General features: G+C 37.0%; 1 protein-coding gene across 1 annotated transcript in view; it reads left to right on the forward strand.

The window, feature by feature from the left end:
* Atrx (ATRX, chromatin remodeler) overlaps positions 1 to 17,649 on the forward strand; it is a 305,544-nt gene that overhangs the window by 174,990 nt on the left and 112,905 nt on the right. The window contains exons 16-19 of the mRNA XM_023708369.1: positions 12,570 to 12,711; positions 14,180 to 14,289; positions 15,276 to 15,422; positions 15,579 to 15,756. Of these exons, the coding sequence (XP_023564137.1) occupies positions 12,570 to 12,711; positions 14,180 to 14,289; positions 15,276 to 15,422; positions 15,579 to 15,756 (577 nt within the window). The remainder of the gene's footprint in view (positions 1 to 12,569; positions 12,712 to 14,179; positions 14,290 to 15,275; positions 15,423 to 15,578; positions 15,757 to 17,649) is intronic.

The following is a 17,649-nucleotide window of genomic DNA, read 5'->3' on the forward strand; positions in this document are numbered from 1 at the left end:
GGCATGTGGTGCTGGGGGATCGAACCGCGGTCCCTGATGCTTTGCTAAGCTTGTTCTAAGTAGGTGCTTTAGACCACTGAGCCATCTCTCCAGCCCCTGTATTTTATTTTAAAAATATGCAGAGTGTGCTAAAACTGTTTTATCTTCAGCAGAGGTGTTTAATCTTTAGCAGAATGTCACAAAGAAATAAAAATTTTGTAGAGCTGCCAGTTATATATATTTCCTTGCCAAATTTATGTTCAAAGAGGCCAAAAATAAACTTCATGTAGCAACCACCACAGTTAAGATTTAGGAAAAGAAAAAGATTTAGAAAGCTCAGGTAGAGTAAAAAAATCCAAGTTTGACATTTTTGCATGACTACATACCTTGACATCATACCAAGTGGGTAAACACAAAGATTGTTTCTTGTATTCCTTCGGCACAGCTACCAAGATGCGTAGCTGGCCATGATAATGCTAAAGTATACATTTTCATTAGGATTAAGAAACAATGGCATGTGTTTTATGTGACCCAGTGTTATTAATGAGACCCTGTGTAAAAAATAAAAAGGTTGGCAAGGTAGTGGGTAAGTCCTGGGTTCAATCTCTAGTACCAGTGGGAGAAAATGGCTATTTTGGTAATTCCTTTCCAATGTATCATTTATTTCTCCTTTGAAATTACAGATAGGTTACTGAATTTCAAGTGCTTTTTAAAGCATCTGTTATATCCTAGAAAATGAGTCTTCTTTTCCTTGAGCAAACCTTGATTTGTCATGGCTGTACTATTCCTTTTATATATTGTTACAGTGCATTTGCTAATATTTTGGTAGGATCTTTACCTCAGTGTTAAATAGAGTTGCCAGATTTGCTTTCTTGTAATATCTTTGTCATATTAGACCACTATTGTCCTTGTATAAAATGAATAGGGAAGTATATAGTCTCACCTCTTTTATCTTCATAAAGAATATTTGTAGGATAACTTTTTTTTTCTTAGGTATTGATAGAATACTCTAGCAAATTAATGGGCCTGGTGTTTTCTCTTTTTATAAACAGATTGAAGTTCTTGAGTAAATGGAAGATCTTTTTGATCTTACCTGGTACATATCTGGGCTTAATGGACTGGGGGACTGCGTGGTACCAGTTATAGTCAAGTATACATTCCATCTATGATTTACATACTGGCCATTATGATTTTAATCTCTTGTCCTCTTCACGCCTCCAGCACAATTTTTTTTTGTGATTACTACTGCATTTATTTTCCTACTGTTAATTTTTCTACAGCTTCAACAAATTTGCCTTAAAGTTAAGCAAGAGGTTAGAACTGGATCACTTGGCTCTTTCTCTTCTTGTCTCCTCCCAGTTCAGAGTGCTTGCATCTCTTAATGGCCAGCATTCTCTTTGATCTGCACTTGTGCTCCACACACTCAAGCCTCAGCACAACCTTCTTTGTCTTTTTAGCCTTCTTCCAGAAGATGGGTTTCGTCTGCCCCCTGTAGCCACTCTGCTTCTGATCATAGCACCTCTTTCCTTAGGCATACAGGGAATCCTTGTCCTTCTCGTACTGGGTCATTTTGTGAGGCTGATGCTTGCCACACTTCTTACAGAAAGTACTTTAGGTTTTAGGTACATTGACCATCTTGGTGATAGAGCTGTCTATGTGATGAAAACGAGAAGCCCAGTGACCTTACTCACCAGCACAATTTTGATGTCTCTACCTTTTACTAACTTCTTGACAGCCTACTCCCTCTCTGGCTCTATTTTTGATTTTTATTTAATTTAGCTCCCTATAACTTGTAATTGGGCCTCACTGTTCTGTCCAGACTGATCTGTAACTCTTTTTTTTTTTTTGTGGTATCGAGGATTAAACTCAGAACCTTGCACTTGCCAGGTAGGCACTTATGCTACTGAGCTATCTCCCCGGGGGCCTGGAAACTTTTTTTTTCCCCCAAAAAAAGACGGTCTTGCTATGTAGTTTACACTGGTTTGGAACTCCCTGTGTAGTGTAGGCCAACCTGGAATTTATGGCTATCCTCCTGCCTCAGCCTCCTGAGTACTGTGATTACAGGTGTGTGCCACCACACCCAGTTCATGATCTGGAACTATTTTCAAACAAACCACATTTCTCAGCCTCTTGCAGGTGAGACTGTCAGTGCATGCTGCCATGCCTTACTTTACTTTCTTTTAATAGTCAAATTCATTCATACAAATTTGTTTATTGTTGTCCACAACCATGACAGTGCAAAGGCTGAGTGGTTACTCAGAGTCAGTATCCAGTTTACTTTCCAAGAGACCCCAGAGGGTTTGCCTTATCTGAAACTTCTCAGTGTGAGAGTGGTCAGGAACAAACAGCCCCAGACTAAAGCTTCTTTGGCCTTTTATTGAAAAAAACCAGGAAGCAAGCACAGAGAACTAAAGAAGGACATCTGCGTAGGAACTCTTGTAGGGACAGGGGAAGGACTAAAGGTGGCTGCTGGACATTGGATTGGCTGTAGCTCACTTGCGTGCCTCCCCTACTCTCCCCTTCCCTTTCCCCTTTCCCTTCTTTTTCTTTTCCTTCCTTCTGGTGTGTCTTCTTTTAATGAATGTAACAAAATTTATTTTTATATTTTTATTTTTAGAGAATACAAAATAGTGATAGAATTTGTTTTTTTCTTTAAACCAATCTTGGTGTCTCTTTTTGAGATAGTTTCACTATGCGATTCAGGCTGGCCTTGAACTTACTTTGTAGCCAAGGCTGGCCTGGAACTCTCAGTGATCCTCCTGCTTTAGTTTCCTAGTACAGGGATTACAGGCATGTACCACCATGCCTGGCCTTATTTTCAACATTGCTGTCATTCCAGCAATATTCATAGCGTCTTCGCTAGAGATATATTGTGTCTTAAGACATGTTCTTTGCTTACTCATCAGAAGCAATTCTAGTGTATTTACTAAATAATAACACTTGAGACTAGGGGATGTGGATATAGCTCAGCAGCATAAACACCTGCCTGGCAAGTGCAGGGTCCCAAGTTCGATCCCCAGTACCAAAAAAAAAAAAGGCTTGAGTGAAACTGACTTCCAAATCAATGGGTTGTAGAATTGACATTGTGTTGACAATGTCAAAATAACATTCTCATAATTTCCATTAGATCTCTTGGGCAATCAGGTACATTATTAATGGATAATAGTCTTCTGAAAGGAAGTTTTCGGTAGTAGTTTCAATAGTAGGCTTAAAATATTCAATAGAATATGTTTACAGAGATGTGTTATCATTGTGGCTTTGACTTAGGCAGCACAAGCAGAGTACCAAAAGTATAGTAAAGGGTCCTAGGATATTTAGAATGGTGAAAGAACATTGGCTTCAACTTAAGTAGCTAGCCAGTTGCTAACATTAGTCCCTAACAACAGAGTGAGCCTGTCGTTTGTTATTTCTTTTTTTTTTTTTTTTTGAGACAGAGTCTCACTATGTAGTGTAAACTGTCCTTGAACTCGCTAAGTAGCCCTGGCTGTCCCAGAACTTGTGGTGATCCTCCTGCCTCAGCCTCTGGAATGCTAGAATATAGGCATGCACCACCATACTTGGCAAGCCTGTCCTTTGAAGCTAGGCATTGACTTCTTTGTAGCCTAAAACAACTTCTTCCAATATAAAGATCTTTTAAGTGTAGCCACATCCCATCAATTATCTTACCTAAATCTTTTCCATAACTTACTATAGCTTCTATATTAGCACTTCTTGCTTCACCATGCACTTTTATGTCATTGAGGTAGCTTGTCTTCTTAAACCTTATGAATTAACTCTGTAAGTTTGAACTTTCTTTTGTAGTTCACTTTTGCCAGCCTTTGTAGGAATAGTTAGAAACTTGTTCTGAACATGTGCTCTTAATATCCTGTAACTCAGTTGTATCCCAAATTTTCTGATCAAGGAGATTATGGGGCCACAGAGGAAAGTGATTGATGATGTAGAGTGTGCCTAAGGAGAGGCACATGGAGAGAAAACATTCTCTCAGGCTTTCACAGAGAGCAAATTGGTCAAGCAATGGCCTTGACTCATCTGAAATAGGATTTGCTTAAGGGATTGTTATGGCTGACTTAATCTGTGATCCAGAACACTACAGCTTTCACCACTTAGCAGTAGTGCTATTTTATTTTCTGGTCATTTTTATATTTACTTAATATTAGTACTTTTTAGTTTCTTTCAAGAACTTTTCCATTACCTTCATTACTTAGCTGTCTAGGCTTTTTGGACAAGAGACTTAGCATTTGCCCTTAGTTTTTGATAGTTTTCCTTATTAAGCTTAAACATTTCTAGCCTTTGACTTAAAGTGAGAGATAATCAACTCTTACTTTTACTTGAATACCTAGAAGCTATTGTAGGGTTGTTAATTAGCTTACTTTCCATATTACTGTGTCCCAGGAAATAGAAATAGAGGTCAGAGGAGGAGAGAGAGAAGCAGCCAATTATTGGTAGATCATTTATAACATACACTATAATTATTAAGTTCAGTGTATTACACGAGTATAGTTTGTGGTGTTTCAAAACAGTTACAGTAGTATGGAAAAAGAAAACCTGACCCCCCCAAAAAAAATCTCTAATCACAAACATCATAATAGATGTATGTTAAAAAAGTTTGAAGGGGCTGGGGAGATGACTCAGTAGAATAAGCGCTTCTCTGGCAAGTGCGGGGGCCTGAGTTCAATCCCTGGTTCTGGGAAAAAAAAAAGTTTGAATATATGCTATGGGAATTACCAAAATGCAGGACAATACAAGCTTTTTGAGTCTATTCAAGGCAGTTGCTTTAAATTTTATGCTTTAGAAATTGTGTGGTCTTCCTTGGTGGTAGGTTTTATTATTCTTTTGAATGGGTCATGCTTTCCTGTTTCATTGAACGTACTATGTTTTTTTCTTTTTAAGTTGCAGACTGGCCATTTGAATATTATACTTTGGTGTAGTATACTGTGTTCTCTCCTCAATATTATTTATTCAGAATATGCTTTGTGTGTCATCACTGAAATGTCTGTCACTTTGATTCATATTCATTCAGCTGATGTTTTGAAAGAGATTCCCTAGAATGCCTCATGTTTTGCCAGTATTTGTAGATTGACTTTGTGCTAAGGCATTCCTACACCTCTGAACTAGGATTATACTGAATATAAAAAAAGTCAGTTGAAGGTTTTCTTGGGTCATTTTAGAGCATGTTTCTTGCCTGGGTATTCACATTTGTGTTGTGTTGATTTGTTTTGTTTTGTTTGCGAAAGGGTCTTGCTATGTAGTTTAATGTGGTCTTGAACGAACTGTGTAGCCTAAGCTGGCCTCAAACTCACAGCTATCCTTCCTCAGCCTCCTGAGTGAGATTACAAGTGTGTACCACCATCCCTGGCTCTCACATGGTTTTCTGAATTATCTTACATACTTGGTTGCTCTTGAATGTCCCATGTATGAAAAGTGTCCCACACATTAAAAGTATATCATTTCAGTTTTTCTTTTTCCTTTGAGCCTTGAGTAGTTTTTATTTGTCCACCTATAATGTGTTACTCTAGTCATCCATGACAACTTTTTAGTAGCTCTTTCAATTTTTCTCACCAGAGTTCCAAGTTAAGCAAAGCAGTGATGAAGGTGAACTCCTTAATATATATTCTTAAAATATCCTCAGATGGGTTACAATAGATATATAAAATAATTTACAAGTAAGGTCTACTGTGTTCTTCCAGCATGTTGCTGCTAAAGCTAAAACAATCACCTCACCAAGTAAAAGATAGGGCAAGGCAAGTATAAATGCTATAAAACTATCCTAAAAATGGCCTTCTTGAGGGAGCATTTGCTTGGATGGTGTAAACCTTTCACTGTTTTTCAGGTCCCAGGGTAACTTGTTTCTAAGAGTTTCTGCTTGTTTACTTAACCTTTTTTGGCAATTAGACCTTGGAGTTTCCTAGTCCATCTTTTTATTGATATTTACCTTTTCCCTTCCGATTTATTTATTTATTTATTTATTTATTTATTTATCTTGTATTTTAGGGAAGGGTCTCACTACTAGATCAGGCGCATAGTGATCCGCCTGTTTACAGCCTCCCAAGAGCTGGGATTATAGTTGTACACCACCACATCCAGTCTCATTTGCCATCTCAGTGTGCCCTGGGGGCGGGGCTGGCACTGCAGGCCCCGGGGATCAAACCTTGGCCCCTGAGCTTGCTTGCAGGCGCTTTAATCTGCTGAGCTATTTGGCCGGCCCTTTCTCTTCATTTTTGAAAGTTGTTTTCCTTGGATATAGAAGATCTAAATTGGTGAATGTTTTTTCCGTCTTTTCAAAGGTGTTGCTTCTTTATGACTTTTTTTGTAATCATTATTTTATTTGCTTCTTTATATAATCTGCTTAAGCTTCCTTAATCTTTTTGGGCCTGTAGGTTTATAGTTTTCATCAAATTTTTTGAACACTTTAACCATTATTTCAAATAATTTTCTGTTGTGCTCTTCAGTGGCACTCCAATTACGTATTTATAAGCCTTGTCAGATATTTTCCCACGGGTTTTGTCGTATTTTCTTCTCTTTAGTACATTTTGATAGGTTTTCGGCAGCGTCGCAGCAGAGAAACAGGCAGAAGGAGAAAGGGAAAGAGGCCTTATTATCTTTGAGGACACTGAGAGAATCCGGGGAAGATGAGGAATTCTCTCAATTAGAACAATGAGAGGCATAGGCTTTTATGGCTTTTTGCAGGGGTTGAGTCTGATGGGGATACTGCTAGGGATCTTCCCTGAGGTGGCTGGAAGAGTGAAAGGAAATTGCATGGTGTGCTGGGTTGGAGCAGAAGAGGGGGAGGTGGTCTCTGGGAAGATAAACTTGTTTTAAGGGCTTCAGCCATATCAGATAACCATCATAATAATGCAGCAGTTTTGGGGCCGGGGAGATGGCTCAGTGGAATAAGCGCTCCCCTGGCAAGTGCAAGGGCCTGAGTTCAATCCCCAGTTCTGAAAAAAAAAATTCAGCAGTTTGTACTAAGGCTAGAACCTATCACATTTTAGATATTCGCTTTTTTCCATTTTGGACAGTTTTTGTTTTTTTGTTTTCAATTCATTTTTTTCTTCTGCGCTATTACTGTTTTAATACTATTTAGTAGATTACAGTATGCTGTAATTTTCAGCTCTGGGCATTCTGGTCAAACACCCACCCCTACCCCCCACCCCCATGTTGCCTGTTTCTTTTTGTTTTAATGTCTTCTGTTTTTCAAGATACACAATTTTTAAAAATTTGAGTATTTTTCTAAAGAGCTGTCTTACTGTGCTTGTTTGTTCAACTCTGCCATTTCCTACTTTATTTTTGTTGACTGTTCCCCCTTGCATTATTGTTGATATTTTCATCTTCTTTACAACTCTGTTTTTCTAAAAATAGACATTGTAAATTGGATATTATTGAGTATGTTATTTTAGAGAGTAAGTCACTTTTAGTTGAGTGTAATCATTTTGGAGTTTTTCAAAAAGCTTCATTAATGTGTCTTTAGTGCCCTTGAATATGAATAGTTTTGCCTTTTATGACGATGTGGCCCTTTTGTATTTTCTGCTAAGCAATCTGAGTTTTGTATGCATGCTATCTACTCTGCCTTATCTAAAATTGAATGCTTCTCAGTACTATGTAATCACTAGGAATTGGTTACCGTACAGCTTATTGGTCATACGTTTTTTGGTTTTACAGAGATTCATACCTCATGTATGCATATTAATGTTTAGGTAAGACACATAGGGACAATTGTGTTGATTTCTGGCAGTCTTTTCAAAGACTCTTTCTGTTTTTAATTCTGCCCAGCAATTTCCAGCCTCTCAGCTTGACCTTTGTCTCATCAGCTCAACATAAAAACCCAGTGCTTTGCTTTGGCACCTGTTTTGTTCAGGCCAGCAAACCCTGTTTGAGAGACAAATGAAGATGTGAGAGAGAATATCTTTGAGAAGGGTTGGGGACTCCACCAAAATGAAGGCCCAAACTGACTGAAGCACCCAGATTTCTTGAGGAATAACAAAGGCATAGAATTATGCTGAGTGCAGATGTTCTAGGTAGCAAGGCAGGCAAAAGCAAGGCATTGTGACAGTTTGGCTGAATGCTTAACTCTTGTCTGATTGCCCCTACAGAATTTCCTTGTTTCCCCAGTAAGGCCAATTTCTGCTGTAGCTGGCAAAACATCCCAACTTTAACATGTTCTGGCTACTCAGAGTTAGCAGTCTTCTGCCGCCATCTTCCAACCTGAGCAGCCTGTTGGTTGGTTGTTGCAAGGAACTCCAAAGATGCCCTTTTTCCCTAACTGTGGAATGTCTCTTTAAGTGCCAGTTCAAAGGGAACACAAGACTTCTGTTGGGTTTTCTTCTCGCAAGGCTCAGAGTCCTGTTGGTACCTGTTATCTAACATGTGAAAATATTTTTTCATATATTTTATCAACTTTTCTAATTGATTACAGGAGAACGATAAGCTCTGTCTCTAATATTGTGTTGTGACTTAGAATCAGAAGTTGGTCTCAACCTTTTTAATGTTCAACTCATCCTTTCAATATGTTGCTTAAGTGTGTTTTCTCCACCTTTATTCCCTTTGTTCAATTCATATGTGGGATTCATTTTATACCTTCAGTTTTTATACTATGGCATGGTTGGTCATTTGTTCTAAGTACTCCCATTTCATTGCTGTTGGTTATTAGTTGTGTTACAGGTTGAGTTCATAAAGGTATCTGTGTATTCACTGAAAAGCATGTAACTTCTTCATAAATAATCTCTTCCTGTATTCAGTATCAAGACATATCAATCTCTAGTTCTGAAGATAGTACTTAGTATCTAAAAATATCATACAAATCACTGATGAGTTTTTGGTTGCAGAATTTCAAATAAAGCCTTAGGTATTCATGTATTGTTTGCAGATTATCAGGTTGGCATATATACACCTAGCCTCTGCCCATTTCTTTTTCTTGAGAAAGGGTCTCATTAACTTGTTTTAGCTGGGCTTAAGCTTGGAATTCTCCTGCCTCAGCTTCTCAGATTACTGGAACTACTGGCATGTGTCACCACATCTTGTTTTTACTCCTTTGTTATCTTACAGTTCTCTTAGGAGTAGGTTAGCTGAGCATAGCTCTTCTGGGTCCCTGCTTTTATCTGGGATGTCTTCTTTCCCAGCTCACTTGTTGACAGAATGCAGTTCTTTGTACTTGTAGCACTTGGGTTCTTATCTTTTAGTTTTTTTTCTCCACAGCATGACTTTTGTTTTATCTATGAGAACACAGGAAATCATTGCAGTCTTTTAAAGGACTTACTTTAATTAAGTCAGGTCCACCTAGGAGGTTATCTATCTTGATTAAATCAGACTCATTTAGTAGCCGAATTAGGGAAATGATACTAATAATCCATCATATTTACAGATTTCAAACACACTTAAGGGGAAGTCTACAGGATGTTTATAATACAGGATGGAAATCTTGGGACCATTTTGAGTTTCTGACTGCCGTATCTAACAGGAAAAAGTATTTAGGGGAATTTTCTATTTTTTTCTATTGACTTTACCTCAGTGTTATGAAGCTGGCATACATCTGTGTTAGGAAACAATAATAATTTAGTGAATACTTAGTCTTTACTAGGTGCTTTACATGCATTGTCTTATATAGTAGCTGTAGTAGCTTTGGGAAGGCTATGGGCAATCTTTTCTAGTTTAAATATGCAGATGCTACTACATCTAAGAGGATTTAGTTTGCATGTTGAAATTTAATTTGAATCTATATAACCTGTGCTAGTTTTATTTTGTGTTGTCTCCCAGTATAAATCTTCGTTTGTGGTATCACTTAAAATTTAAGTTACGCACACTTTTCAGATCTTTTATTTCCAATCTGAAACTTAATTTTTTTATTGTGATAAAGGTACTGTAGTTAAGGTTTTAAGAATTACTTTTTAAAAGAGACATGTGCAAATACAGATGACAGGGGCTGGAGAGATGACTCAGTGGTCTAAAGCCCCTACTTAGAACAAGCTTGGCAAAGCACAGGGACTGCGGTTCAATCCCCCAGCACCACATGCCAGCCAGCCCCGCCCCCTGGTGGGCTGAGCTGGCCACACACACACACACACACACTAAATAAATGTTAAAAAAAACAAATACAGATGACATTGCATCCTTTCCTATGTTTGCTTCAAAATAAATCATGAGACTCTGGGAGTTGAAGAATGGATGGGAAAATATTCATAAAACAAAATGGCATAATTTGATGTTTTTTGAGGCTATGTAATGGATAATAGAGTTCATTATTCTATTGTGTCTGATTTTGTATGTGCTCAACAATTTTTACAAATGAAGAAAATCTGATTTTTCTTCATTACAATTTTAAGAAAAATTTTATTCCTTAAACAATAATCTTTTAATTTCAAATAATTCTAGTCTTTAATGCTTAAATCATAAAATTATTTATCAACGCATTTCTTTTGTTAAGGTGGTAATTTGCAGCAGTTAAGAGAGTTGATTCTGGAGACCAGTACTTTGGGTATAAATCTCACCGCTGTGATAATTGACAGTTGTGTGAACTTAGGCAGGTTTCTTTTCTGTTCCTTAGGTTTTGTGTTTGTTGGTTGGTTCATTCTTTCTTTGTTTCTTTCTTTTCTTTTTTCTTTGTGCATTTGTGAAGTGGGAATGCTTGTACCTAACCCTACACACATTTAACAGGTATATTATGTAATAAACAAACATTGAGATAGGATAACAAAAAAGATGTGCATGTATATTGATACATTTGTGATTGTGTATGTATGTATCTCTTAAGTTTATTTTAAACTGGTCTCTGTGTATGTGTGATGTGATGTGATACAAGGGATCAAACTCAGTACTTTGCACATGCTAGGCAAACAGTCTACCCCTAATATAACCCTAGTTCAAAGTTTTGTTCTAAAGAAGGAATTTAAGATAATGGTTTTCCTTTTGTAATTAACTGTCGTGTATTGTTGTCATGCTTTTTGAGCTTGAGGTTTTTAGATTTTTTTTCCTTTTACAACATATATTTACAGTGTTTTCCATTTGGAGTCATGTTGACATCCTTGATGGGTCTGTTCTTGTTTGAGATTATATTTCACTGCATAAGATGTTTACATTTCACTTCTCTTCCTATATCTAGGAATGATCAAAATATGTGGTGACTTTTAAGGTTTTTCAAAAGGTACATTGTCATTAATCCAACTCAAAATACTTCCTCACACTTCAGACATACTTATGTCCTTGCCATTTTCTGAAACAGTCCTAGAAGTCCTCCTTCTTGGGTTTCTGTAAGAGAAGAATATGAATGCTGATGCTGAGTGTGATTCTGTGGAAAAGCAGACTCATAAAAATGCTATGGTGTGTCATCACATCCACCTTATTTACTAGATATGGTACCATGTAACTTCTGACTCTTCTGAGCATGAAATTAATCATAAGAGATAAATGTTTTCAATCGATTCAGGGCATAAACCATGGCAGCACAACTAAAAGCATGAAAGCAGATTTCCAGAATTGCTTCATTAAGTGATAAAAATGATGGGAGAACCTGGGTATGGTAGTGTCATAATCTATACTGGTTTGGCAAAAGGAGTAGGATAGGTACGCTGAACTCAAAGCCTTCTTTTTTTTTTTTTTTCCGGAACCGGAGATTGAACTCAGGCTCTCGCGCTTGTCAGGGAAACACTTATTCCACTGAGCCATCTCCCCAGCCCCAAAAGCCTTCTTTAGTAAATGCTATTTATGCATTTTCAATTAGGTTTTAAAATAAAATTCCAGCTGGATGTGGTGGCATATGCCTGTAATCCCAGCACTCAGGAGGCTGAAGCAGTACTGCTGTGAATTCAAGGCCAGCATAGACTACATAGTGAGTTCAAGCTACAGACTGAGACCTTGTCTCCAAAAGAAGGTGGTGGGAGAAGTGAGTTTAAAGTGAGGGAGAATATTTTGAGGTGTATTGGTAGTAGTTTGTCCTTTTCTGTAGATATTTTTAAATTTAAGTATTCACTGTATTTTTTTTATTACAACACTTAGTGTCAGTTAAGACCAGTCGTCACAAGCATAGGTGCCCTCAAATGTTTTCACTTGTCCTGTAGAAAGAACTGTTCCTGGTTGGAATATAGGTGTCTTTTTTTTAATAATTTTTTTATAATTTATTTGTGTGTGTGTGTGGGGGGGGGCAGCTCAGCCCACCAGGGGGTGGGGCTGGCTGGCATGTGGTGCTGGGGGATTGAACTGCGGTCCCTGTGATTTGCTAAACTTGTTCTAAGTAGGTGCTTTAGACCACTGAGCCATCTCCCCTGTCCCGGAATATAGGTGTCTTTTTCAAATTTTAATGGCACTGTTATAGAATTGTTGGGAGGTTTTTTTTCCTCATAATTTTACCTAACGTGTATTAAGATACTGGAGTGGAAAAGTGTTAAGCTACATTTATTGTATTACTGAGTGTTTCAAGTCCTGTAGCAGTTTTTATTTTGGAGAATATATAAACCTGGTCTCTATCCTAGACTTAACCAAAGTAATGAATGTGGAATATGGGAATATAGATCTCTCTTTTGTAACTCTCCATAAGATTGATAATCCCACCATTGCCTGAAAGATTTTTATGAACTCATCTATCAACCACTCTTTTTTTGTAGGTCATAGAAATTGAAGATGCTTCACCCACTAAATGTCCAATAACAACCAAATTGGTTTTAGATGAAGATGAAGAAACTAAAGAACCTTTAGTGCAGGTTCATAGAAATATGGTTATCAAATTAAAGCCCCATCAAGTAGATGGTAAGAAACTATTAAATGTTTACGTCACTTTTATTTATATTTTACGAATATGTAGTTTCTCCTATGTGCCTTACATTCTGCTAAGCACTGGTGATAAATTGGTGAGCAAAAATTAACATGATGGGGCCGGGGAGATGGCTCATTGGAATAAGCGCTTCCCTGGCAAGTGCAATGGTCTGAGTTCAATCCCTGGTTCTGCCAAAAAAAAAAAGAAAAAAAAAATTCACATGATCCTTAAATGAGAAAAAACACAATTAGATGATTGTGCTAACACAGTGAGTGTTATAATAGGGAAAATAGGTTTCTTACAAATGCATGTATAAAGACAGGCATGGAAGCATGCATCTTTACCTTTTAGCTCTCAGCTGACTGAGGCCATAGCATTGCAGGTAGTTCAAGGCCAGCTTGAACTACATAGTGAGGCCCTGTCTCAAGAAAACAAATACAATAAAAAACAAATGGGTGTAAGTTTGTATAGCAAGTGGATGTCATAATCTATATTAGTTTGGCAGAAGGAGTAGGATAACTACAGTGAATTCAAAGCCTTCTTTAGTAAATGCTATTTCAGCATTTTCAATTAGGTTTTAAAATGAAATTCCAGCTAGATGTGGTGACACATGCCTCTAATCCCAGCCTTTGGTAGGCTGAGGCAGGACGATTGTTGGTGAGTTTGAGACCACTTTGGGCTACAAAATGAGCTCAAAGCCAGTCTGAGCTACTTAGCGAAACCCTATCTCAAAAAACAAACAATTGGGGCTGGGGAGATGGCTCAGTGGAGTAAGTGCTTCCCTGGCAAGCACAAGGGCCTGAGTTCAATCCCCGGTTCCGCAAAAAAACAAAAACAATAGAATAAGATAAAATTACTAAATTGGTATTAATAAGTTGTGCAACTATCTGTAATTCCTGCTTTATTAAAGTGGAGTCACTAAGTCTTTTTTGAATGAATATGTGAATTATTTCATAAGAAAATTTCTATAGTACCTTTTTTGGGTACATTTTTAATAGCAACTTTAAAAAAATCTGTATTTTCACATATTGCTAGTACCAAAGTATATTCCTTTGCTAGACCCCTTCCTTGCTCTGTCTTCACTGTTTAATAAAAGAGAGATTGGGAATTGTTTCCCTTTTCAGATTGGGTGAATAAAATTGAAAATATATTTGATAGAAAGTTGTTCCCTTTTTGGATAAGGTTTTTAAGTATTTTCAAGTCTCTGTCTAGGATATAGAGAAAATCTGTATGACCTTGGATATTATAAATGAAAGACACTTTATTTGTTGCAAGCTTGTGGCTTTTTAAAATTTATCTTATTGGTGGTAAGATCTCATTTATGTATATGAATTTCTTTAACGCCAAGTAGTATTTAAAAATTCTGTTTCTTAGAAGCTTTGTTTCTTCTTGCTATGTTTATATGTAAGGAATTTCAACTTGAACCTTTAAATTTAGTTTAATAAAAACTGTCATTTTTAGGTGTTCAGTTTATGTGGGATTGCTGTTGTGAGTCTGTGAAGAAAACAAAAAAATCTCCAGGTTCAGGATGTATTCTTGCCCACTGCATGGGCCTTGGTAAGACTTTGCAGGTAAGAACTAAAGAATATGGAAGTATCATATTTTTGTGCATATTTTAATATATATTGGTTTCTTTACGTTCCAAGGAGTGTTGGGGGCTGGAGATAAAACAGTGAACAAGAATAACAAAGTCTTTCCCCTAGAATCTTATATTCTAATAGAAAATTAAGTAACAAATTACTCATTCAGATAATCCAGCAAAGGAGGATTGAGAATTAGGGAAGAGGTGATATTTGAGTAGATATCCTCATGAAGTGTGGGGCTTCAGGTATGGCCAACAATAACTGCAAAGACATTGAGGTGGCAACTTCATTTACAACTTTAAATACTCTGTGATGCTGCAGTAATAAATTTTTATTTTTTTGAGAAAGCGTCTCACTTTGTAGTCCAGGCTGGCCTTGAACTCAAACTTGTACTCCTGCCTCGGCCTTCCCAGTGTTGGGATTACAGGTGTGTGCCACCACACTTGGCTTTTGAAAAAATATTTCATTATTAAGATGACCACGTTATGTGCTTCCTAGCATGTGCAAGGCCTTGAGTTCAATCCCCACTAGTGCCAACAACTGAGTTGAAGCAAAACAAAACAATACAACAGTTCTAAATGGCAGGTAATGTAGCAGGGATGTATAATTCTATATCAGGACATACTAAATTGGAAAAGTATAGCATTGAAGAATTGTGTCTTAAATGTACAGTGGTATTTTTTGCGAGGCTTTGGCATATTCTATGAAGAATGTTTTGTTTTAATAAGATTTCATTCATAATATTCATATTGATCATACAGACATGGAACTTTAGAATCTGAAGGACCTTGTACAGTGTAGGCTTCATCTTTCTCATTTTACTATTTTAATTCTTTCTTTTACTTAACCTGGTGGTTTGTTAGTTGATTTATAGTCTAAAGCAAAACAAAACCATTAAATTGTAACAGTGCTTGATTACTAACTTTTTTGTGGATATTTATGTGTAAGTGGCAACTTAATTTGCTTTCTTGTAGGTGGTAAGTTTTCTTCACACAGTTCTTTTGTGTGACAAATTGGACTTCAGTACTGCTTTAGTAGTTTGTCCTCTTAATACTGCTTTGAATTGGATGAATGAATTTGAGAAGTGGCAAGAGGGATTAAGAGATGATGAAAAGCTTGAGGTATAATATTTTATATGTTTTCTATTGTCAAAATAATTGTATGAAGTTCATAGTAAAAGAAAAATTGATTGCTAATGATGTATATTTCAGTGGCATTATGTAGTTTTTGTACATTTTTAATAGCAAATTTTAAAAATCCTTATTTTCCCATAAAAGGTTTCTGAGTTAGCAACTGTGAAACGTCCTCAAGAAAGAAGCTATATGCTGCAAAGGTGGCAAGAAGATGGTGGTGTTATGATCATAGGGTATGAGATGTATCGGAATCTTGCTCAAGGAAGAAATGTGAAGAGTCGAAAACTGAAAGAAATATTTAATAAAGCTTTAGTTGATCCAGGTAAATTTTAACAAATACTGATTTTAAAAAAATGTTGAAAAATATGTTTATATTTTATATATAACAAATACTAATTGAGCAACTGCTAAATACTGGGTTTTTTTTTTTTGGTGGAACTGGGGATTGAACTCAGGCCCTTGCGCTTGCCAGGGAAGCACTTACTCCACTGAGCCATCTCCCTGGCCCCTAAGTACTGTTTTTTTTTTAAGTACTGGTTTTTGATTCATGTATACTTAAGAGTTTTCTCTTTTTGGTTCTTAATATTGGTTATTTTTTCATTAAGATAAAGTACCCCCTCATGTTGCTAGTTGTTCAGAATTTCTTAAATTTGGAGTGTTAGAGTTTTCAGAGGACACCTCAGACAACAGTGCAGCAGCTACTTAGTGTCACAGTCAAATATTCTTACAGCTGTGTGAGCATTAGGTGGTTATGAACTCTCTACATGCTTTGAAACCTGTTAAGCCTCTTTCCAGCATTCATGTTGACAAAAGAGTTGCTGTTTACTGACTTCTTTTAAAGGGTAATCAGTATGGAAGGTTAATATTTCCAGTATCATTAGTCCTTTTTTTTTTTTGGCAGAACCAGGGATTGAACTCAGGCACTTGCGCTTGCCAGGGAAGCGCTTATTCCACTGAGCCATCTCCCTGGCCCCCTGTTAATTATAATCTCCTTTATTAATTATAATTTCATATGAGAGCCAAATCTATGACCTTTGTTTGTTTACTTTGTGACACTGAGTCTCACTGTGTAGTTCAGGTTGACCTCAAACTCAATGGCAATCCTCCTACAGCACCCTCTTCAGTGTTGAGATTAGAGGTGTATACCACTGTGCCCTATTTGTTGTTTTTGTGTACTTAGAAAAGCACCAAGTTGTGTTGTGTGCAAAGTGAAAATCAAGTTTTTAATCTTAAACTTTTAAATTACGTGCACAACTTCTACATCTTCAAATGTTGTTACTTTAAGACACTATAGACTTTATGTTTGCCAAGAAAGTCTTGATAATTTTCATTTGCAAAGTTAATAATAGTCTCATCAGAGCTTGTGTAATCCCAGCACTTAGAAGGTTGAGCTGAAGACCAGCCTCCAGTACATAGTGAGGCCCTGTCTCAACACTCTCCCTCAACAACAACAGCAAAACTAATAGTAGTCTTTATAGTCCAGTGGTTTGTCTGTTTTTGGAGAATGATATAATTACAGAGGTACCTCAGTTCACAAACTAAATTCTTACAGTTCTGGGCACAAACCAAATTGGATAAGAACCAAATCAAATTCAGTGGTTAGATTTATTGTTCATTTTTTTTTTTTTTTTTTTTTTGTTTTTTTGCAATCCAGGAAGACTGTAAGTTCGAGCCCAGCTTGGGAAGCTAGTGATTGTGAGATTCTGTCTCAACATTAAATTTTTTTTTTTTTTTTTTTTTTGGTTATTTAGTGCGGGGTCTCACTACACAGATTGGACTCGTAGTGATTCTCCTGTTTTCAACCTTCCAAGTGCTGGGATTACAGGCATGCACAACCATGCCCAGTCTCAATCACTGTCTCAGCATACCCCGGAGATGGGGCTGGCATGGCTTGTGGTGCCCAGAATAGAACCCCGTCCCCTGGGCTCTGCCTAAGCAGGTGTTTTAATCCGCTGACTATCTGGTTGGTCCTCATTGTTGACACTATGAGGAAATTTGTAAGTTCTCATCCATTTGGGTTTTGTGACCAGAATCATGTGGAGAATTGAGTTTGTGAACTAAGGTATCACTGTATCATTTATGAAGTAATTTTGCAGTTGTAAATTTTAAGGCCTACTTATAAATATATCTTTTTTCCATAATCAAAGTGGTTGTCTTAAAAATTGTGTGGTTGCTTTATGATTGGAGAATTCATAATGAATGGTATCATTTCAGT

This window comes from Octodon degus, unplaced genomic scaffold, assembly GCF_000260255.1.
Source record: "Octodon degus isolate 3935 unplaced genomic scaffold, OctDeg1.0 scaffold00353, whole genome shotgun sequence".
NCBI classification, from domain to species: domain Eukaryota; kingdom Metazoa; phylum Chordata; class Mammalia; order Rodentia; family Octodontidae; genus Octodon; species Octodon degus.